The sequence below is a fragment of the Lepidochelys olivacea genome, assembly GCF_965140295.1.
Source record: "Lepidochelys olivacea isolate rLepOli2 genome assembly, chromosome: 3".
In the NCBI taxonomy this organism is placed as follows: Eukaryota; Metazoa; Chordata; order Testudines; family Cheloniidae; genus Lepidochelys; species Lepidochelys olivacea.
In genome coordinates this window covers 179,339,855-179,363,880 of record NC_140413.1, presented here as the reverse complement: position 1 = coordinate 179,363,880, position 24,026 = coordinate 179,339,855, and the positions used below count along the sequence as shown (strand labels likewise).

Below are 24,026 nucleotides of genomic sequence, written 5' to 3'. Positions count from 1 at the left end.
TGCCACCTCACTGTTTACCCCCTTTTTCCAGATCACTTAGGGGTATGTTGAACAGTACCGGTCCCAGTACAGACCCCTGGGGGACACCACTATTTACCTCTCTCCATTCTCAAAACTGACCATTTAGTCAGATCCTTTCTTTCTTTCTTGCCTTTTAATCAGTTACCCTATCCCAGAGAGAACCTTCCATCTTATCCCATTTTGCTTCACAGCCTTTGGTGAGGGACCTTGTCAAAGGCTTTGTGAAAATCTAAGTACACTATATCCACTGGATCACCTTTATCCATGTGCTTGTTGACTCCCTCAAAGAATTCTAGGAGATTCGTGAGGCATGATTTCCCTTTACAAAAACCATGTTCACTCTTCCTCAGCAAATGGTGTTTATCTATGTGTCTAATAATTCTGTTCTTTACTATAATTTCACCCAATTTGCCTAGTACTGAAGTTAGCCTTAGTGGCCTGTAATTGCTGGGAGCATCTCTGGAGCTTTTTTTAAACATTGGTGTCATATTAGCTATCCTCCCGCCATCTGGTACGGAAGCTGATTTAAAAGGATAGGTTACATACCACAGTTAGTTAATAGTACTCCAGTTTCACTTTTGAGTTGCTTCAGAACTCTTGGGTGAATACCGTCTGGTTCTGGTGACATATTGCTGTTTAATTTATCAATTTGTTCCAAAACCTCCTTACTGGTCCTTACTGAATACAGTCAAGTCATGATCAATGGCCCCAGAGCAACCATGAACATCCAATCTAGTGATCAGTTCATCATTATCCACCACAAGGAAGCCCACAATAGAGTCACCCCTTGTTGGGTACAAAACTTTGTATTAGAAAAGTATCTATAATTTTTCAAAATCTCCAAGGATGATTTACTTCTGGCTACGTGAGACCTCCACCCAATAGGAAGTCCCCCATGCTAACCTAATTTCTTCCCACAAGTCACAGACAGGTGCAAAAGGAGAAACATTTCCTGTTTTCTGGTTTGTATTCAGTGAACTGTTCCAGCCCCCCACCAGTTCATCTGCTGGGCTGTGTTAGGTAGCAGATTGATCCCTATCCATTCTAGGTCCTGGGGTTCTCAATAACCAAGAATGTAAAGCAGGTAATAATGTGTCTAATGCAGGGGTTCTCAAACTTCATTGCATTCCGACTGCCTTCTGACAACAAAAATTACTACAGGACCCCAGGATGGGGGACCAAAGCCTGAGCCCTCCCAAGCCCCACCACTCCAGGTGTGTGTGGGGGAAGCCAAAGCCCGAGCCTCACCACCCTGTGTGGGGAGGCCAAAATCAAAGCCCAAGGGCTTCAGCCCCAGACAGGGGGCTTGCAACCTGAGCGTGGCTGCCCAGGGCTGAAGCCCTCAGGCTTTGGCCTCAGGCATTGGGGCTCGGGCTTTAGCTTTGACCCAGCCACAGCAAGTCTAAGCCAGCCCTGGTGACTCCATTAAAATGGGGTTGAAACCCACTTTGGGGTCCTGACCCACAGTTTGAGAACCGCTGGTGTCATAAATATAAAGGGAAGGGTAAACCCCTTTGAAATCCCTCCTGGCCAGGGGAAAGCTCCTCTCACCTGTAAAGGGTTAAGAAGCTAAAGGTAACCTCGCTGGCACCTGACCAAAATGACCAATGAGGAGACAAGATACTTTCAAAAGCTGGGAGGAGGGAGAGAAACAAAGGGTCTGTGGGTCTGTCTATATTCTGTCTTGGCCGGGGACAGAACAGGAATGGAGTCTTAGAACTTTTAGTAAGTAATCTAGCTAGGTATGTGTTAGATTATGATTTCTTTAAATGGCTGAGAAAAGAATTGTGCTGAATAGAATAACTATTTCTGTCTGTGTATCTTTTTTGTAACTTAAGGTTTTGCCTAGAGGGGTTCTCTATGTTTTTGAATCTAATTACCCTGTAAGATATATACCATCCTGATTTTACAGGGGGGATTTCTTTATTTCTATTTACTTCTATTTTTTATTAAAAGTCTTCTTGTAAAACACTGAATGCTTTTTCATTGTTCTCAGATCCAAGGGTTTGGGTTTGTGGTCACCTATGCAAATTGGTGAGGCTTTTTATCCAACATTTCCCAGGAAAGCGGGGGGTGCAAGTGTTGGGAGGATTGTTCATTGTTCTTAAGATCCAAGGGTCTGGGTCTGTAGTCACCTAGACAAATTGGTGAGGCTTTTTACCAAACCTTGTCCAGGAAGTGGGGTGCAAGGTTTTGGGAAGTATTTTGGGGGGAAGGACGCGTCCAAACAGCTCTTCCCCAGTAACCAGTATTAGTTTGGTGGTGGTAGCGGCCTGTCCAAGGTGTAATATTTTGTACCTTGGGGAAGTTTTGACCTAAGCTGGTAAAGATAAGCTTAGGAGGTTTTTCATGCAGGTCCCCACATCTGTACCCTAGAGTTCAGAGTGGGGGAGGAACCTTGACATGGTGGCACAGTGGTGGGATTAACCTGAAATCATTTTGAGATCCAGTTGAGATTTTTTGAACTAGAAATACAGATTTTAAAAAGGAATTTTTAGGAAGTCCAGAAGGCAGCTTTGAAACTGAAAGCAGCTTGGTTTCTCTCTGCTTTGTGGCCAAGCAGAGACAAAAGGGGATTATCTTGTGAATTGCAGGTTTTCTTGCCTGGAGGCAGGGTACTTAACTCCTGCAGGGAAATTCACAGTCTTCCAACCCAGAGGTTTTTTTTTTTTCTTTTCTTCCTAAAAGTAAATAGGGGGTGTGTGCTCTACCCATTTGCCTGGAGACAAAAGTGGCAGGGTTTTTTTTTAGGATTTTGATTTTTTTTTCTGTTTTACAAGGAGCACAGGTTTGAAAAGAAATTTTTTTTTTCTTTGGGCTGGGTAAGCAGTTTTCCAAGTAGTTGGAGGTTTTTTGCTTTAATTTGGGCCCAGAGCAGAGACAAGGGAATTGTCTTTTTCTGTAGGCTGACAATCACTATCAGAGAATAGGTACTCTATTCCAGCACAGCAAAAGTTTACAGCCAAGTTTTGTTTATTTATTTCTAAACCTCGGGTGTAAAGTTAGTTAAAAACAGAGAGGTTAGAATGGCCAAATCCTCAGCTCGACTACAGCTGGAATTAGCCAAATTTCAGGCTGAGGAAAAACAAAGGGAACATGAAAGACAGATAGAACTCATGCGGCTGAAGGAGGAGGAGAAGGAAAAAGAGAGGAAGCATGTGGAGGAGATGGAGAGGATAAAGGCCCAGCAGAATATACCAACAAACCCTAGCAATCCTTCTCCAGGTACCACTTCCCATCCCAGAAAGTTCCCCACCTACAAGGCAGGTGATGATACTGAGGCCTTCTTAGAAAACTTCGAAAGGGCCTGCCTTGGGTACAACATCTCTACTGACCAATACATGGTAGAGCTGAGGCCGCAGCTCAGTGGACCCTTAGCTGAGGTGGCAGCTGAAATGCCTAAAGAACACATGAACAAGTATGAACTGTTTAAATCCAAGGCGAGAGTCAGAATGGGGATAACACCCGAGCAGTCTCGTCGGAGGTTCAGAGCCCTAAGGTGGAAACCAGACATGTCATTTACCCGACATGCCTACCACATTGTAAAACATTGGGATGCCTGGATATCAGGAGCAAGTGTTGGATCTCCAGTAAATTTGCCCTTCCTAATGCAAATGGAACAATTCTTAGAGGGTGTTCCTGAGGAAATAGAAAGATACATCCTAGATGGGAAACCCAAAACTGTAATTGAGGCAGGAGAGATTGGAGCCAGATGGGTGGAGGTGGCAGAGAAGAAGAAAACTGGTCGCAGTTGGAGCGGAGACCAGAAGGGACCACCCCAGACCACACCCTATTACCGGGGGCCGCCCAAAGCCCCACCTACCTCCCAAAGAACCCTCCAGACCCCTTATCGTCCCACCACCCCGTTCTCCAGCAACCCTCCTCGCCCCAGTGACCCGTCAGCTGGACGATGTTTTAAGTGTAACGAGCTGGGGCATGTAAAGGCCAACTGCCCCAAGAACCCCAACAGATTACAGTTCATTGCACCGGAATCACACCAGAGGTCCACAGGCCCAGATACCTCCCAGATACCCTTGGAGCGGAGGGAAACTGTGAGTGTGGGTGGGAAGAAGGTCACCGCGTGGAGGGACACCGGAGCACAAGTGTCAGCTATCCATGCTTCCTTAGTGGACCCCAATTTAATCAACCCAGAGATCCAAGTGACGATTCAACCCTTCAAGTCCAACTCTTTCAATTTGCCTACAGCCAAGTTGCCTGTCCAGTACAAGGGCTGGTCAGGAATGTGGACTTTTGCAGTCTATGATGATTATCCCATCCCCATGCTGTTGGGGGAAGACTTGGCCAATCATGTGAAGCAGGCCAAGAGGGTGGGAATGGTCACCCGCAACCAGGCTAAACAAGCCGTGAGGCCTAGCTCTGTTCCGGAAACTTCTATCAGGACCCAGTCAGAGGTGATGGACCTGGACCCCAGGCCAATGTCTGCAACAGCAGTAGTGGATCCAGTCCCAGAGACCCAGACGGAACCAGTCCCAGAACCGGAACCAGCCGAACAACCAACACCAGACCCCGTGTCAGCACTGAATCCAGTACTTGCAACCTCAACACCAGAGGGCCCCACCGAACCTGAACTGGCAGCAGCCGATAACCCTACACAAGAGGCTCAGCCGGAGCCTGAATCCCAACATAGTACACCAGCGGAGAGCGGTTCACCGTCAACAGAAACAGCTCCATCCCCTATATCGCTTCCAGAGGGACCAAGCCTAGGTCCACAATCCCATGAGGAACTGATGTCTCCAGCATCAAGGGAACAGTTCCAGACCGAACAGGAAGCAGATGAAAGCCTCCAGAGAGCTTGGACGGCGGCACGGAGCAACCCACCGCCTCTCAGCTCTTCTAATCGATCCAGGTTTGTTGTAGAAAGAGGACTTTTATACAAGGAAACTCTTTCTGGGGGACACCAGGAAGACTGGCATCCTCAGAGACAGTTGGTAGTTCCAACTAAATACCGGGCCAAGCTCTTGAGCTTAGCCCATGATCACCCTAGTGGCCATGTTGGGGTGAACAGGACCAAAGACCGTTTGGGGGGGTCATTCCACTGGGAGGGAATGGGCAAGGATGTTTCTACCTATGTCCAGTCTTGTGAGGTGTGCCAAAGAGTGGGAAAACCCCAAGACCAGGTCAAAGCTCCTCTCCAGCCACTCCCCATCATTGAAGTTCCATTTCAGCGAGTAGCTGTGGATATTCTGGGTCCTTTTCCGAAAAAGACACCCAGAGGAAAGCAGTACATACTGACTTTCATGGATTTTGCCACCCGATGGCCGGAAGCAGTAGCTCTGAGCAACACCAGGGCTAAAAGTGTGTGCCAGGCACTAGCAGACATTTTTGCCAGGGTAGGTTGGCCCTCCGACATCCTCACAGATGCAGGGACTAATTTCCTGGCAGGAACTATGAAAAACCTTTGGGAAGCTCATGGGGTAAATCACTTGGTTGCCACTCCTTACCATCATCAAACAAATGGCATGGTGGAGAAGTTTAATGGAACTTTGGGGGCCATGATACGTAAATTCGTAAATGAGCACTCCAATGATTGGGACCTAGTATTGCAGCAGTTGCTCTTTGCCTACAGAGCTGTACCACATCCCAGTTTAGGGTTTTCCCCATTTGAACTTGTATATGGCCATGAGGTTAAGGGGCCATTGCAGTTGGTGAAGCAGCAATGGGAGGGATTTACACCTTCTCCAGGAACTAACATTCTGGACTTTGTAACCAACCTACAAAACACCCTCCGAACCTCTTTAGCCCTTGCTAGAGAAAACTTACAGGATGCTCAAAAAGAGCAAAAAGCCTGGTATGATAAACATGCCAGAGAGCGTTCCTTCAAAGTAGGAGACCAGGTCATGGTCTTAAAGGCACTCCAGGCCCATAAAATGGAAGCATCGTGGGAAGGGCCATTCGTGGTCCAGGAGCGCCTGGGAGCTGTTAATTATCTCATAGCATTCCCCACCTCCAACCGAAAGCCTAAGGTGTATCATATTAATTCTCTAAAGCCCTTTTATTCCAGAGAATTAAAGGTTTGTCAGTTTACAGCCCAGGGAGGAGACGACGCTGAGTGGCCTGAAGGTGTCTACTACGAAGGGAAATGTGCTGGTGGTGTGGAAGAGGTGAACCTCTCCATGACCCTTGGGCGTATGCAGCGACAGCAGATCCAGGAGCTGTGCACTAGCTACGCGCCAACGTTCTCAGCCACCCCAGGACTGACTGAACGGGCATACCACTCCATTGACACAGGTAATGCTCACCCAATTAGGGTCCACCCTTACCGGGTGTCTCCTCAAGCTAAAACTGCTATAGAACGGGAGATCCAGGATATGTTACAGATGGGTGTAATCCGCCCCTCTGAAAGTGCATGGGCATCTCCAGTGGTTCTAGTTCCCAAACCAGATGGGGAAATACGTTTTTGCGTGGACTACCGTAAGCTAAATGCTGTAACTCGCCCAGACAACTATCCCATGCCACGCAGAGATGAACTATTAGAGAAACTGGGAAGGGCCCAGTTCATCTCTACCTTGGACTTAACCAAGGGGTACTGGCAGGTACCGCTAGATGAATCTGCCAAGGAAAGGTCAGCCTTCATCACACATCTCGGGCTGTATGAATTTAATGTACTCCCTTTCGGGCTGCGAAATGCACCCGCCACTTTCCAAAGACTTGTAGATGGTCTCCTAGCGGGATTAGGAGAATATGCAGTCGCCTACCTTGACGATGTGGCCATATTTTCGGATTCCTGGGCAGACCACCGGGAACATCTACAAAAAAGTCCTTGAGCGCATAAGGGAGGCAGGACTAACTGTTAAGGCTAAGAAGTGTCAAATAGGCCTAAACAGAGTGACTTACCTTGGACACCAGGTGGGTCAAGGAACTATCAGCCCCCTACAGGCCAAAGTGGATGCTATCCAAAAGTGGCCTGTCCCAAAGTCAAAGAAACAAGTTCAATCCTTCTTAGGCTTGGCCGGTTATTACAGACGATTTGTACCGCACTACAGCCAAATCGCTGCCCCACTGACAGACCTAACCAAAAAGAAACAGCCAAATGCTGTTCAGTGGACCGGAAAGTGTCAGAAGGCCTTTAACAAGCTTAAAGCGACACTCATGTCTGACCCTGTACTAAGGGCCCCAGACTTTGACAAACCGTTCCTAGTAACCACAGATGCATCCGAGCGTGGTGTGGGAGCAGTTTTAATGCAGAAAGGACCTGATCAAGAATTCCACCCTGTAGTGTTTCTCAGCAAAAAACTGTCTGAGAGGGAAAGCAACTGGTCAGTCACTGAAAAAGAATGTTATGCCATTGTCTACGCTCTGGAAAAGCTACGCCCATATGTTTGGGGACGGCGTTTCCACCTGCAAACCGACCATGCTGCCCTAAAGTGGCTTCACACCGTCAAAGAAACTAACAAAAAACTTCTTCGGTGGAGTTTAGCTCTCCAAGATTTTGATTTCGACATCCAACACATCTCAGGAGCTTCTAACAAAGTGGCTGATGCACTCTCCCGTGAAAGTTTCCCAGAATCAACTGGTTAAAATCGTCCTTGAGATGTGGAAAATATTGTTAGTCTTTATGTACTTGGTAGTATATTTAGAGATGCATGTGTCTTATTAACTCTGTTTTCCTAGAGCTCCAGGAAGAAATCCCAGCCAGTGTTTCACCCTAGCTGAGATTTGGGGGGCGTGTCATAAATATAAAGGGAAGGGTAAACCCCTTTGAAATCCCTCCTGGCCAGGGGAAAGCTCCTCTCACCTGTAAAGGGTTAAGAAGCTAAAGGTAACCTCGCTGGCACCTGACCAAAATGACCAATGAGGAGACAAGATACTTTCAAAAGCTGGGAGGAGGGAGAGAAACAAAGGGTCTGTGGGTCTGTCTATATTCTGTCTTGGCCGGGGACAGAACAGGAATGGAGTCTTAGAACTTTTAGTAAGTAATCTAGCTAGGTATGTGTTAGATTATGATTTCTTTAAATGGCTGAGAAAAGAATTGTGCTGAATAGAATAACTATTTCTGTCTGTGTATCTTTTTTGTAACTTAAGGTTTTGCCTAGAGGGGTTCTCTATGTTTTTGAATCTAATTACCCTGTAAGATATATACCATCCTGATTTTACAGGGGGGATTTCTTTATTTCTATTTACTTCTATTTTTTATTAAAAGTCTTCTTGTAAAACACTGAATGCTTTTTCATTGTTCTCAGATCCAAGGGTTTGGGTTTGTGGTCACCTATGCAAATTGGTGAGGCTTTTTATCCAACATTTCCCAGGAAAGGGGGGGGTGCAAGTGTTGGGAGGATTGTTCATTGTTCTTAAGATCCAAGGGTCTGGGTCTGTAGTCACCTAGACAAATTGGTGAGGCTTTTTACCAAACCTTGTCCAGGAAGTGGGGTGCAAGGTTTTGGGAAGTATTTTGGGGGGAAGGACGCGTCCAAACAGCTCTTCCCCAGTAACCAGTATTAGTTTGGTGGTGGTAGCGGCCTGTCCAAGGTGTAATATTTTGTACCTTGGGGAAGTTTTGACCTAAGCTGGTAAAGATAAGCTTAGGAGGTTTTTCATGCAGGTCCCCACATCTGTACCCTAGAGTTCAGAGTGGGGGAGGAACCTTGACAGCTGGTCTAATGTAAAGTGTCACCCTGCCCTCCACTTTTACCCTCTCTCCCCTATCTCAGTGGGTTGTAACCAGTGACACTAACATTCCAGTCATACACATCGTCCCACTGCGTTTCCCCATTTCCCCTCCCCAGGGAGAATTTCCAACTCCTCTTCCCAGTTACCCAGATTCCACTACCAAGAGTAGTGTTGCTTCCCTTCATGAGTGATATCTTGCAGGGCACACACACCACAGCACAGCATTCCCCTGAGTCCACACTTGTGTTACTGCAGGATGGGAGACTCCATTTCACGTGTCCCTTTCTTCCCTCCATTGGAAGGTGCCGGGGGAGAGCAATCCAGCATTGCAGCATGCTCTCCAGGAACCCTCAAGCCTTCCCTTTCAGCTCTGCAGCATCAGAACAGCAGAGCCTGGATTGGAGCAAGGGAAAGGCCTGTTTTCCACAGAATCCTTCCCTCAGACCCGGAGCATTTAGAACAGAAATCCCTGTGGGAGTTAATGTTGCTCTAAAAAGAGCTCCCAAGGGGTGTGCAGCTTCTTGACAACACCACATGAAGTGATCTGTTTGTTATTGTCGTATATTAACAGGCAACATTGCAAGTGACCCCCATGCCTCTCTATTTCCTTGGCCACATGTATCGTGTCCTTTTTCTGGTGGCTAGTCCAGAAAAAGAGGACAAGAGCTCACTACTGCTACCACCTCAGGGATTTGTTGGGTTGAGATCAGCTGGTAGAAGCATGCAATAGTGACAGAATCAGGGACTTCAAGCCTCTAGGGTGACCTCTTACCTTTATAGACCTGCCCTTTCATCATACACAGCTATTTTAAAGTTTAGTGTGATCGTAAACAGACCCATTTTCAACCCTTCACCACACAAGACAAAGCCTGCAGTATTCATCTTTAACTATTTATTTCTACTCTCCTGGCTCCCAAACTGTCTTTCCTCCCTACTGCCGCCAGTCACCTTCAAGTTCTCCATCTTCTCTCCCCAGCTCTGCTCACTTGATTGCAGCAGCTCAGCAGGTACTCCAGCTTTGCTCTTTCACTTCCATTCTTCTTCACTTCTTTGGATGGCTGCATTTGCCATTCAGCAGCCTGATGTAAATACCTGAGTCTTCCGTCTAGACATGCAGGCCCAGCAGCTAAAGCCAAAGCCCCACTGAGAGCAGTGAGACATTAGCCTGGAGTGTCAGGAGTGGAGGCTTGGCCCATGGGGACCCTAGGCACTGCAGCTGCTGCCACCTACATGGTGAATCCTCCAACCCTTTGCCAAATGGCTCTTCCACATTCTGCAAAATGGCCTCACTGGCTGACTATCTAGGAGAACAGAAAACCTTTATTAGAGCAGGAGAGTCTCTTCAGTGCAGCACTCTTTCTACAGCTTCCAGAGGGTCACAATGAAACACCTGCGAGTCTCTAGGAGTCTTCCCTGCTCGGTCACTTGGCACCCACTACCATTGGTCTCTGACAGTGGCATTGCAAAGGGGAGCTCAGCAGATGGTCCCTTCTATGGCTTCCTGAGTGGGAGGGAGGTTGCTCTTGTCATTTAAGGCCTAGCTTTCAGAATCAGAGCTCCTGGGTTCTCTGGCTTTGGAAATGGGTGGAGTCTAGTGGGTGGAGCTCGACTGGCATCAATACCATGCTTCCTTCCTGCCTCTGGCAGTGACGTTGTGAGTGACCTTGAAGCCAGTTGGTTTCCATCCCTGTGCACCAGCTAACAGAGATAATACTGACCCCCCTCAGAGGGGCTGGCCAGGGTCACTACCATAATGACTCAAGTTGGAGTGAGTTGCGCTTTTGGCAGTGAAGTGCCCAGATTCAGTCCCCATGGATGCCCAAGGTGTCTATATGTGGCCATGGTTTGACTCACCTAGCATTACAGGCTGTTTTGCCCGGTCCCGGCCATGTGTGGTGCATCTGCTCCTGGCCCTCTCTGGCACACAGCTCCATCACACACAAGAACATGGCCCACCGAAGACAATCTATCAGCTCCCATCTGGTGTTCATCTCCAAGATGGCCGGTGAGCCCTAGTCAGACCATAGAAAGACAGGGTGGTGTTCTTTGGTGGAAACTGCTGGAGCTTCAGCCTCTGCTCTCATCTCCACCCACACGCTAAGGGCTTCAAATGTGGTCCCTAATCCCAGGTAAACAAAGGAGCTGAGCAGAGGCTAGGGTGGGTGGAATTACTGCTGGGACTGATCCTAAGAGAAGAGCAGATTTCTCCCCTGCTCTAGGGAGATCCCCATAGGAAAAGCAGCTGGGATGGGGGTGGGGGTAATACAAGCACTACCCCATAGCCCTTGAATAGCAGGCAACTAGGACTTTGGGAGCCAAGGGACTGGTGTATCTTGCTGGAGAGCAGAAAAGAGCACTGGAGAAATTGTACAAAAGTCAATGTCACGGCTGGGTCAAGGGCAGGCAGACCTACTGCTCAGAGCCAGAGTCCACACTCACATGACAGGAGTCGAGAGGCAGCTGGGTCAGGATACTGGCAGATCAGAAGCAAAGGACAAACTTGCAATGGCAACCACAAATCAGATGCCAGGAAATCAAGCCAGGGGAGTGGCAGCAGAAACAGGCAGCACATGATCCAGAACAGGGAGCAGCCCTGGTGTTCAGTCAGCTTCCTGTTCCTGCTGCTGCCTTAAGCAGGGCCAGAGGGCCAGTTAGCTTCTCTGGGACTCCTCCAATCGGACCTCAGGAGTGGAGCCTCAAACTGGAGCTGAACTTCATGGGTCCTAGGTAAGCAATTTTCAGCAGGCTTCTAGGTGAAGGGTTGGAGCATGGCTTCTCCCATGAATCCTGCAGACCCTGGTTGAAGACCCCTGGGTCCTGACAATGAGTGATCTCTCCCCGCTCAAACCTCCTGCAGAAAACATTATCCAGGATCCTGGACACAATAAGATGTGCTGAAGTCTGTCTGTGCTGGGGATTGCTGTCAGCAGGCTCTTCAGCATGGCATCCACGTCTCTGGGCAGGCCTTCTTCGGAGCCTGTCAGAGGAGGGAGACCATGGGTCAGGGTTATGGAACTTGGGGCCTATAGAACCTAAAATATTTTGAGGGGTCAGTTTGGCTTAGAGATGGAGAAGAAGTTTCTGCTTGTTTTGCAGTCATAGAGCCATAGCTAGGGGGAAGGGGAGAAGAGAGTGTACCAGGGCAAGTGCTGGGGTAGGACCCAGTCAAGTTCCCAGCTCTCTTCCAGGTTTGTGCGTGAGACCTAGGACAGGTCTCTGTTGGACAAAGGACAACGACCTGCTCCTTACAATCCTCTGTGTGCATTGGCGAGAAGGGATGAATCCCTCCTTAAGAATCTCAGCAGCTTCCTAGGAAGGAACCGGTACTTTTCTCGGAGGACCTTCTCCTGGATCTCACAGGGGTCTGATGCTCTCACTCCGCAAGCCTGCCTGGAGCCTTGGAGTTAGTGCTCAACAAAACCAGGTGGAGCCCTGTTGTCAAGCACCAGTGCCTTCCCTCTGTCCCTGAAGGAGGAAGGACCCCAACACTGCTCTGCACTGACTGCCCTGATGACGGTTGTCCCAATGGCTCTTGGGTAGCAGGACACAATGGAAATGTGGATCATCCAGGCTCTCATTTCCAGGCCTCCCCAGGGCTAAGGTAAAATTCCTGCTGCCCCTGCCCATTATGCTCACCTCCAAGATGTGCTGAAGTCTGTCTGTGCTGGGGATTGCTGTCAGCAGGCTCTTCAGCATGGCATCCACGTCTCTGGGCAGGCCTTCTTCGGAGCCTGTCAGAGGAGAGAGACCATGGGTCAGGGTTATGGAACCTGGGGCAACACCTGCCAGGATGACGGCTGGCTCTGCAGTCCTTGCCCAGAGGAGCTCTCTGCAGTGGGTCTGGTGCTGAGCAGGGTAGGGAACAGCCAAGCTGCTAGGGATGGGAGCTGGGCTTCCTGGCAGAGTCCAGGAACCAAAAGCACAGCATCTGCAAGGAAGGGATTCCCCAGAGAGGGGCAACATAATCTCCCACAGAGGGGGAGTCTCCCCCTGACACTAGATTACTCCTGTGGCCTGTTCCCATCTCTGCCCAACGCACCACCAACTCAGCAGCTCCAGCTACCGAAGAGAGCAAGAACCAGAGACCTTCCTGCTCCTGAAACAGAGGAGTAGGTTGATGATCTACCTGGATGTCAGTGTTGGCCTTCCCCATGCCCATGGTCTACACTCCATTCAGGGCAGCACACAGGAACTGTGATTCCTATTCTGGATCTAGGGGCAGCTTCAGTTTGCTGGCAGGAGACTGTACATGAGACCTTGTAGGTGGGCATGGACATGGGCATGAAAGTTTGAGGAACAGGGCAGATGCCTGTGTGGGGCGAGGAGGGCAGGGATTTGGGAAGCAAGAGCAGAGGATCAAACACTTTGAATATCCTGACCCACATTAATAAAGATAGAGAAAGTGATGCACCAGGTGGGAGAGTGACCTGGCCAGGATCACGTTACCATTCAGTGGCAGGGCTTCAGTACAACCTGTTCCCTGCTCTCATCACTGGACCCTGCTGCCCCTTCTGTGTGACCCCTCCAGCCATCCTCTCCCATAGGTCATCTCCACCACTCTCCAATACCAGGCTGTTTCCATAATGGAAGCAGGCTTGTAACAGATTTCACTCACCGATAGGTGCCCCTTCCTGAAAAGGCCTGGTGTCACAGTTTTCTTGCTGGGTTAGCACCCCCACTGATAGTCGCTAGGGCACTCTGGCAGTTTTTTGTCTGGGAACTCAGCCCTTCAGCCAGGTGACCGTCTTTTAGTCCATTCCTTTCTGGGTTGCGCTCATCCCAAACTAAAAGTCCAAAAATGTCTTTGTCAAGGTTCCTTCCCCACTCTGAACTCTAGGGTACAGATGTGGGGACCCGCATGAAAGGCCCCCGAAGCGTATTTCTACCAGCTTAGGTTAAAAACTTCCCCAAGGCACAAAGTCTTTGTCCTTGGATTAGGTAAAATGCTGCCACCACCAAGTGTTTTAGACAAAGAACAGGGAAAGGACCACTTGGAGTCCTATTCCCCCAAAATATTCCCCCAAACCCTTCACCGCCTTTCATGGGGAAGGCTTGATAATAATATCCTCACCAATTGGTACAGATGAACACTGACCCAAACCCTTGGATCTTAAGAACAATGAAAAATCAATCAGGTTCTTAAAAGAAGAATTTTATTTAAAGAAAAGGTAAAAGAATCACCTCTGTAAAATCAGGATGGTACATACTTTACAGGGTAATCAGATTCAAAACATAGAGAATCCCTCTAGGGAAAACCTTAAGTTACAAAAAGACACAAAAACAGGAATACACATTCCCTCCAGCACAGCAAATTTACAAGCCAAAACAAAGAAAAACCTAACGCATTTTCTAGCTAGATTACTTACTAACTTTACAGGAGTTGAAGGACTTGCATCCTTGATCTGTTCCCGGCAAAGGTATCACACAGACAGACAACACCCACCCCTCCAGATTTGAAAGTATCTTGTCCCCTCATTGATCTTTTTGGGTCAGGTGCCAGTGAGTTTACCTTAACTTCTTAACCCTTTACAGGTGAAAGGATTTTGCCTCTGGCCAGAAGGGATTTTGTAGCACTGCTTACAGAAAGGTGTTTACCCTTTCCTTTATATTTATGACAGTCTTTAACAGAAACAAGGTCTTCCGTCCCTTTGGGGGCTCTTCCTCAGCCTGACTTTGGCTCGGCCTGCCCCTGCTAGCCTTGGTAGCCCTTTCTATGGCCTTGTACACCCCCTTCCTTAGAGACCATGGAAGAACCAGTCCTACCCTGGATTCTAGGTTCTGCCCCAAGGCCCTGTACTGAACAGCTAGGCCTGCTCCTGTACCTTTGCTGCAGTTTTCCCTGGTTTTCCCCTCAGGTGGAGCTCACTCTGTAATCTGTTTGGCCTAACTCCAGGCTTTACAGCCCACAGGCCAAGCCCCCCTATTACATACCCTCCTCCTTAGAACCTGGCCCAACCGGGGGGCAAGTTCTATTCTTGTCCAAGCTTCATCCCTCATCATCTCATCGCTGTCACCGGCTGCGCGCTTGTACAGCCTGCGCACAGTGTCTCCAGCTCCACTGCCAGCCGCTCACCAGAATTAAGAGGCACTCCTTCTCTTACGCAGTATCCCAGCGCTCTTCCTGCAGCCACTCCTTCTCATTAACCGCTGCTTGCAGAGCTTCTTCTGAAGCCTTTAGCTTCTTCTGTAGCCTTTTTGCTACTGCCACTGCATACGCCAAAACCCTTTCTGTCAGGGTCTGAGAACCCACCATGGACTGCTCCACCCTGGTGTTTGTCCCGACTTCAGTCTGCTTCATCTCTGGGCCAACCATTTCGTCCTTCACCTCCCTGCAGCACCCGACAGGGTATGTTGGTGGAGGGTCTGCAAAGTCCACGGCCATCCCTGCCACCTCTACATTGCCTGCCTTATGTGGGTTTGTGTCAGAGGACACCTTCTCCTTTCTTTCTACCTTCTTGAGACTCTGGCCCCTCGTTTTGCCACTCAGCAATTTCCTAAGCAGGCCGTGTCTTTTGATATGGCCTGCTTCTCTGCACCCAAAACAAAGAACTCTTGTTCCCATCTTGGCATTAGGCCACTCTTGTACACTTTCTCATGCCCTGCTCTCCTGGGCTAATCTTCACAGCACAGCCCAGGCATGCTGTCCTTGTCTGCTCTTTTTGTCCATGGGCATAGCAGACCCTGGGTTGATTTCCCTTTGCAGGATCTCTCACAGGTATTTCTGCTGCCGCGTGTGTAGCTCCGCCTGCACTTCCTTCTGCCTCTGTTGGTGTTCTAGGAGCTGCTAGAGAAACCCCTAGACCTGCTTTGGCTGCTTAACCAGTCCCTGGAACTGAACTGAGAAATCCAGTGACCAGCTCGGTCCCTCGAGACACCCGCTTGGCAGGACAGACCGTCCTTCAGCAACCAAGACTTCCATCAGCCCTCATGGATCACAGGGGGAATTCAATGCTCCTGACTATGCCAATCAGAAACAAATCTACACATCGTTACATGCCCCCCGGCAGCCAAACATGGCATCACAGCCCTCTCGCTGGGCTAGCGTCCCCCATCGATGGTCACTCCAGCACCATGACAGTTTCTCTGTCTGCTAACTCAGCCCTCCGGCCAGGTCACCACCTTTAGTCCACCCTTCTGTGGCCCAGCTTGTCTCACACTAAAAGTCCAAAGAGATCTTTCCACAGAAAGAAGTCCTTCTGCCATCGCTGGGGCCCTTGCTCAGCCTGCAGCCCACATGCTGGGCTTGGTAACCCTCTCCCGGTGCGTGTAAGCCCCCTTATTTGCAGCCAGTAGGGGAACCCAGTCCCACCCTGACATTGGGAGCAGCCCAGGGCCCTGTACCCAACAGCTAGGTCTGCTTCTTTCTCTTTGCTTCAGTTTGCCCTGGGTACTTCCTATTTCTCTTCTCAAGTTCCCCTCTAGACTTTCCTTGCTCCTCTGAACTTCCTATCTCGTTCTCATTCCTGTTGATTCCTCAGCTGGGGTGTATCACCACTGCACTCTGGCTCTTTAGTGGGAGGTACATGGTGCCTCTCAGTTAGGGCTTATTCTGTAATCAGCTTGTGTCAAGGTTCCTCCCCCACTCTGAACTCTAGGGTACAGATGTGGGGACTTGCACGAAAACCTCCTAAGCTTACTTTCACCAGCTTAGGTTAAAACTTCCCCAAGGTACAAATTAATTTTATCCTTTGTCCCTGGATCTTCACTGCCACCACCAAACTCTAACTGGGTTTACTGGGAAACGTAGTTTGGACACGTCTTTCCCCCCAAAATCCTCCCAACCCTTGCACCCCACTTCCTGGGAAAGGTTTGGTAAAAATCCTCACCAATTTGCATAGGTGACCACAGACCCAAACCCTTGGAACTGGGAACAATGAAAAAGCATTCAGTTTTCTTACAGGAAGACTTTTAATAGAAGTAAAGGGATCACCTCTGTAAAATCAGGATGGTAGATACCTTACTAGTAATTAGATTCAAAACATAGAGAATCCCTCTAGGCAAAACCTTAAGTTACAAAAAAGACACATAGACAGGAATAGTCATTCTATTCAGCACAGTTCCTTTCTCAGCCATTTAAAGAGATCATAATCTAACACATACCTAGCTAGATTACTTACTAAAAGTTCTAAGACTCCATTCCTGTTCTATCCCTGGCAAAAGCAGCATACAGACAGACACAGACCCTTTGTTTCTCTCCCTCCTCCCAACTTTTGAAAGTATCTTGTCTCCTCATTGGTCATTTTGGTCAGGTGCCAGCGAGGTTACCTTTAGCTTCTTAACCCTTTACAGGTGAGAGGATTTTTCCTCTGGCCAGGAGGGATTTTAAAGGGGTTTACCCTTCCCTTTATATTTATGACAGCTTGGCTAAGCCCCAGGCTGTGCAGCCCAGGGGAAAGCCCCCAGTTACAGGCCTGCTCTGCCTACTCCTGCTGTTACTGAGCTGAGGTCCTTGCTCCCCATTTCAGACCTGGTTTCCAGAGGGGCTGAGTACACACAGGCCCCACTGCCTGGAACTGGAGTTTGCTTGTTTTGGTGACTCTGACATTCAGGCCCTTCATCATTCAGTGGCTGACAGGTGTGGTGAGGGCCTGGAGAAACCCCACTGCTGACCGGAAGGAGGTCAAAGAGTTGGGATTCTGGGAGCTGATGGGTTCATTTGCCCTGCTGCGGGAAGTGGAGCTGGAGACCGGAGATGCCATATGAACGAGACTACCTGAAGTTCTCTTCATGCCCGAGGGGCTGGAGCCTCCTGCTGGAAACGCTCTTAGGAGTCCAGGTTCGAAGACATCTCCGGAGAGCCCCTTCCTAGGAACAAAACCAGGGTGGTACAATGATGGAGACGTCTCTGTCCCAGAGCTGGGAGCCAAGGATGGGGGAGGCTCCCAGCCAGGCTGTGCATCAGGGATCCCATTTCTCCCCCAAGAGACCCACACGTCCCAAGGAGTAAATGGCTCTTACTCCTATGAGGGAGTGGGGTCTTCCATCTAAGCTTCTTTGAGAGCCAGCATTGCTTGCTTTGATGGGACGAGATGACCTGTCCCCACTGCTCCCGGAGGTGGCTCAGCTGCAGGCTGCACCTGTCTGGGAGGCTGTGACAGATCCCAGGGCCTGGAAGACAGCTGGGAAGGAGGCTCCTATTCATTTCACACCCAGAGAACCCCATAGAAGGGCCAAGGGGAGAATACAGGGCAGGAGGTGAAGCTAGCCCTGAGCCTCTGTCCCACCCCCACCTCCTCAAAGTGGAGCTTTGCGAGCTTCAGTGGGGCTAGGGGCTGTGGCCCTGACACAATGGCCCTTCTGCACCATGTGGGGCAGGGAGAGCTCTGCCTGGGAGCAAGGGGAATGGAATGGGGATAGACCAAGGAAACGGCGGGGGGGAATGGGTGTGAGGGAAAGAACTCCTGCCCCAGATGAAGAAATTTGGGGGGTAAGGGGAAGGACCCTGCTCCAAAGAGAGGGGAGAGAATTTTTGTGAGTGACAGGGGCTCCATTTCCCCTTCCACTAGCTCCCCATTTACAGTGAGCCAGAGCAGTACCTGCAGCAGGGAGTGGGAGTTGCTGGTGGTCTCAGAGGCACAGTCCTGCAGTGCCTCAGGCACCTGGCGCAAGTGCTGGATGATGAGGAGCTGGCGCATCACATTGGCCGTGAAATCCTCCTGCTGCAAGGGAACGAGAACCTGTCAGAGACTCAGATGCCCCCGAGGAATTGGTGGGATTAAGGGCACCTGGAACCAGCAGCATTTCCACCCAGCACCTGCCTACCTCTGAGAGTAGATTCACCCTCCTGACCCCCAGAATGGAGTCTTCTTGTCCTTTCTAGTGACCTCCAGTACCAACCCCCCTCCTTGTAGGGTGAGCTCCTGCTGCCTCCCCCTCAGTGCCCCTGACAGCTGTTCCACCTCCAATCCACAACTCAAGTTCTCAAAACCCTCTCCTCCACCCCAACCCAGGTTGGGCAGAGAGGGGGCTCTAGGAGGTGGGGCAGGAGGGATTCTGGCAGAAGTGAAGTGGGATGTGGGGAGGTTGAGACATTTCCCCAAGTCATCCCAGCCACTAATGCTGAAGCTGCAGGATGGCAACCCTGGTGAATGGGGCAGACCAGCAGCCCTTGCTGACTGAATCCTCCTGTTCTCTCTAGAGCGGATCCAGCCCTGCCAGCAGCAGGACAAGCTTCCCATTCCCATGTGCCTCAGCCCTGCCTGGTGCGTCGCCATCACCCGTCAGTCCTTGGCCTCCCAGGCTGCCAGTGATGGGAGCAACTCTGGGTGGTGGCTCAGGTGACATGGACATTAGGCCACTGGGAACGATGAGCGATATCACAAGAGCGATAACACGGTGTCCTAAGAACATAAGTCCGTGATGAGGTAATGCTTGTCATTAATTAGCATTGCTAAAGAGCTGGGTTGGAGCTGCTCCGGGGACAAGCTGGCTCCCTCCTGCTCATGTAGGTTGGTTCATCTCTCTACCCAGTAGCACCTGCTCTCACTCTCATTCCCCACCAGGCTCCTTGTTGCCGGGCCAGCGAATGACCATAGGATAGGAATGAGGCCTGGGCCCTGCCCCAATCTCCTGAGTCTAATGTAGCTGCTTACCTTGTCCTCCATCAGCTGCTGGGCTTCCCCCAGGAGGGAGTAGGTGAGGAGCAGCCCAGCCTGGCTGACAGGGGGTTGTGGATGGCCAGCACTGCCATCTGGAGGAAGGATCTTCTCTGCCTCTCCTAGAAGAACTTTCCGAAGACCTAAAATCAACAAGACGGGGGAGGCATTAGCAGATTGCCCAGGGCGAGGCTCCAAATTCTGGGGCTAGAATGGTATCTCTGTCTAGTGGCCCCAGGAGGCAGCCACTGCAGGGAGCCCAGCCACTCCCACTCCCTGAGCTGTGTCATGCCCTGGCAGAGTGTCCTTACCACCCCCGTCCTGGCTGTGTTCCTGTAGCCCAGGAGCCTGCCGTCCTGGTGCCAGTCCCAACACCACAGGGCTTTGGCCTCATGGATGGTCAGCCCTGGGAAACAGACACACACACACATTTGTCATTCTGGTTGCAGTGCTTGTGTCCTTCCAATCCCATTGGTGGCCGCACAGTGAGCAGAGTCCTCGCTGCGTGCCTGGCCCAACAGAATTGTGGGGGCTGGTGTAGAACAGAGAAAGAGATAGAGAGAGACTCAGCCTCCAGCCAGGGTCAGTCAGACAAATTGGCTGGGGTCCCACTCTCACTCTTCTACTGGGTGCCATTCCCCAGCTGGGTTCCTAACCCCTCTGGTGCAGCAGCAGCTGGTAGAGCCGGTACACTCCCTCTCTGGCCTGCCGGCTCAGGTCCTTGGCTGGGTCACTGATGGACAGAGCCAGCTGTGCCACACGGTGACCCATCCTGGGGAATTCTGCTGAGTTCTAATGGAAGGAAGAGGGAGAGGGGACTCTATCAGCATTTTCCTGTCAGCTCCCAGTCTCCCCGGGCCCAGGACACTCCTTCCCCTCAGCCCCTCTACAGGAGATGCTAGGGGATAGGAGCTAGAGCTAGATCCTTAATTTCCTCTGCCCTCAAGTGAGCCTGGAGCACAGGGATGTGGGCAGGGCCCTCCATGGGGATTTGCTTCCCCAGCTGCTCCAGGATGACAAGAAGGCATGAACCTGGAGCATGGTCCCCTTAAAAGCCCAGAGTCACCACTTAACCAGGACAAGAAGAACTTGACTCAAGCCAAGCTTATTTTCTGCTCTGATTCTGCCTCCCCAAGAGGAACACTCCTAACCCACAGCCCCTGCAGCAGCACATCCTACAGCCCGTTTGAGCCAGCCCACCTACGCTTGAAGTCAGGAAGCTGGGGTCAGAGGTCACTTACTTCAAACTCAGGGAGGGTGATGGTGGATCTGAGCAGGAGGGAGATGGGGTTTGCAGGCCTACTCAGTATTTTTAAACTTTGCATTCAGTTCATGTGGAAAATAAAATCAGAAGATCAGACTTCAGAGTTTCATGCTTATTTAATGCCCGATTAAACATGGAACAAATGCATCTTCATTAAGGAGAAATGTTGCTATTGTTTGATTAAGCAGCACTCATTAACATAGGCTGTTGCTATTTATCAGAGGGGCAAATTTAGACCAAACCAGCCCCACTATGCCAGCCTTGCCACTGAAGCATGTGCTTCTAAACAAGCAGCATTAGTGATTATAATTATATATTTTGGCTGGCAATCCCAGAGCCAGAGAAGCCTAACAACTAGTAGCTATGCGCAGAATATGTCATATGTTTTATTTTGATTAATTAGTTAATGTTGTAAAGCACTTTTTGAAGAAGAAAAGTTCCAAGTATGATCCTTTTCAGCACCAGCCCTGCCAGTCTCTGATTTTTTGCCAAAAATGCCTTTAGCTTTTTCAGTGCAAAATTAAGTATAACTGTCATTTTATTAGACTACATGGTTAGGACAGCCAAGTTGTTTTGTTTTTAAGCTCAGGGCTTCTCAGTTTTTTTTCACAGCAGGCTCCATCATGATAAAGTAGCAGCTCAGTTTCCCCTCACTATAATTTCCTTGCCCCCATGCTCTGCCCCAGTTTTGCCACATTCATCTTTTATACTGTCTATTTTCTGTTCTCTTCCTCTTGGACACTGCTTTCACCATTTTAGGGCTGTCTTCACTGCAGTGTAAGCATGAGGTATAGCTCGAGTCTTGTCTCTAATTCAAGTCTTGTTCTCTCTCTCTCGCTCTCTCTCTCTCACACACACCCAAACTCAAGTTAAGTGGTGCTTTAATCTTGAGCTAGCTGGTCATCAGGGGTACATCTGTTAAAGCTTGAGTGCTGGATGCTCAAACAAGGACTGCAGTGGGAATATAGCTATAGTGTGCTGCAAATCCAATCATGCTGTTTTGCAATGACAGTGCTCTCACTCGACTGAGGCCAACCATAAGAGGTGTTATAACTCAAGTTAATACTGCAGTGAAGACAAGCCCTTACCAAATGACAACGGTAGCAGTGCTAAGTCTCACCCTTTTATAAGGGGTCTCAATGTTTGGTGTTTTCCTTAAAGCTCCAGCTTCTGGAGTCATGGGATTACATAAAATCTCAGTTTTCATTAAAAAAGTAAGTTTCTAGCCCTCCTGGCTGCTGAGAAAAGCTTGAAAACATGAAAAGCAAAGGCTCATGAACCAGGAGGTAAATTTAAAGAATGCAAAATGACATCTCATAATTTTTGAATCCTTGAGGTTAGCAATAGTCATACGGCCCATTGTAATCAACAAGATAGGGATTTAGGATAAATATGTATTTAAAACGCTAGAGGCTGGAGGAGGGAACTGACTAAGCCCAGGTCTACACTATGAGGTTAGGTCAAATTTAGCGGCGTTAGGTTGATTTTATAAGCAATGCAGCTACACAACCAACCCTGTTCCGTTGACCTAAAGGGCTCTTAAAATCAACTGCTGTACTCCGCCCTGGCGAGGGAAGTAGCACTAAAATTGACCTTCTTGGGTCAAATTTGGGGTAGTGCAGATGCAGTATTGTGCAATTCGACGGTATTGGCCTCTGGGAACTATCCAAGAGTGCTCCAATGTGACCGCTCTGGACAGCATTTTCAACTCCGATGTACTAGCCAGGGACACAGGAAAAGCCCCGGGAACTTTTGAATTTCATTTCCTGTTTGGTCAGCGTGGTGAGCTCAGCAGCACAGGTGACCATGCAGTCCCAGAATTGCAAATGAGCTCCAGCATGGAGTGAATGGGAGACACTGGATCTGTTTGCTGTACGGGGAGAAGAATCTGTGCAGGCCGAACTCCGATCAAAAAGAAGAAATGCTAATATATATGCCAAAATCACACAGGGCATGGTGGAGAGAGGCTACAACAGGGACACACAGCAGTGCCATGTGAAAGTTAAGGAGCTCAGGCAAGCCTACTACAAGACAAAGGAAGAAAACGGTTGCTCCGGGTCAGGGCCCCATACATACTGCTTCTATGATCAGCTGCATGCCATTCTAGGGAGGGACCCTACCACTACCGCACCACTGACAGTGGACACCTGCAAGGGGGGAGTCTCACACAACATGGAGGAGGATTTTGTGGATGAGGAAGAGGAGGAGGAGGAGAATGCGCAGCAGGCAAGTGGAGAATCCGTTCTCCCCAGCAGCCAGGACCTTTTTATCACTCTGGAGCCAATACCCTCCCAAGGCAGGTTCCTGGACCCTGGAGGTGGAGAAGGCAGCTCTGGTGAGTGCACATTTGTAACTACACTACAGGGGTTAAAAGCAATTTGTTTAATGTTTGATTTGCCCTGAAGAATTGGGATGCATTCGCAGCCAGTACAGTACTGGAAAAGTCTGTTAACGTGTCTGGGGATGGAGCGGGAATCCTCCAGGGACATCTCCATTAAGCTCTCCTGGAGGTACTCTGAAAGCCTTTGCAGAAGGCTTCTGGGGAGGGCTGCCTTATTTTGTCCTTCACGGTAGGACACTTTACCATGCCAAGCCAGTAGCAAGTAGTCTGGAATCACTGCAGCACAAAGCATGGCAGAGAATGGTCCTGGGTTTTCGTCACATTCATGCAACATTCAGTCTTTATCTTTCTGTGTCAGCCTCATAGAATATCAGGGTTGGAAGGGACCTCAGGAGGTCATCTAGTCCAACCCCCTGCTCAAAGCAGGACCAATCCCCAATTAAATCAGCCTCAGGAGAGTGATATCATTCATGGTCACCTGGTTGAAACAGGGGAATTTTGTAAGGGAACAGTAAAAGGACCCCGTTCATGCTGGGCTGTTTGCGCTTGGCTAAAAGGAATCATCCCGGAGAACTTGCCAGTAAGTTAAAGAAGTATGGTCTGGATGAATTGACTATAAGGTGGATAGAAAGCTGGCTAGATTGTTGGGCTCAATGGGTAGTGATCAATGGCTCCTTGTCTAGTTGGCAGCTGGTATCAAGTGGAGTGCCCCATGGGTTAGTCCTGGGGCTGGTTTTGTTCAATATCTTCATTAATGATCTGGAGGATGGCATGGATTGCACCCTCAGCAAGTTTGCAGATGACACTAAACTGGGAGGAGTGGTAGATAAGCTGGAGGGTAGGGATAGGATACAAAGGGACCTAGAAAAATTAGAGGATTGGGCCAAAAGAAATCTGATGAGGTTCAACAAGGACAAGTGCAGAGTCCTGCACTTAGGAAGGAAGAATCCCATGCACTCCTACAGGCTGGGGATCCACTGGCTAGGTGGCAGTTCTGCAGAAAAGGACCTAGGGGTTACAGTGGACGAGAAGCTGGATATGAGTCAACAGTATGTCCTTGTTCCCAGGAAGGCTAACGGCATTTTGGACTGTATAAGTATTGCCAGCAGATCGAGGGACATGATCATTCCCCTCTATTCACCCGGGCTTCTTTGTCAGTGATCTTCCTTTTCTTTTA

At 49.5% G+C, this 24,026-nt stretch overlaps 1 protein-coding gene across 6 annotated transcripts in view; it reads right to left on the bottom strand.

Annotated features, from left to right (window-relative positions):
• The window catches only part of LOC311518209 (uncharacterized protein), an 84,794-nt gene that overhangs the window by 17,769 nt on the left and 42,999 nt on the right, over positions 1-24,026 (bottom strand). Inside the window, exons 3-9 of one of the 6 annotated variants that reach the window (XR_014710919.1) lie at positions 19,242-19,387; positions 18,186-18,308; positions 17,363-17,454; positions 13,265-13,433; positions 12,286-12,380; positions 10,504-11,626; positions 9,527-9,950 (exon numbers count right to left, since the gene is read on the bottom strand). Coding sequence is in view for 1 of the 6 variants with exons in the window: in XM_084623782.1 (XP_084479908.1) it covers positions 17,363-17,454; positions 18,186-18,308; positions 19,242-19,387 (361 nt within the window). In the remaining 5 variants the exon portion in view is untranslated. Of the gene's footprint in view, positions 1-9,526; positions 11,627-12,285; positions 12,381-13,264; positions 13,434-17,362; positions 17,455-18,185; positions 18,309-19,241; positions 19,388-24,026 lie in introns of those variants that run through there. The other 5 variants (XR_014710920.1, XR_014710921.1, XR_014710918.1 and 2 more) reach the window with 5 other exon arrangements.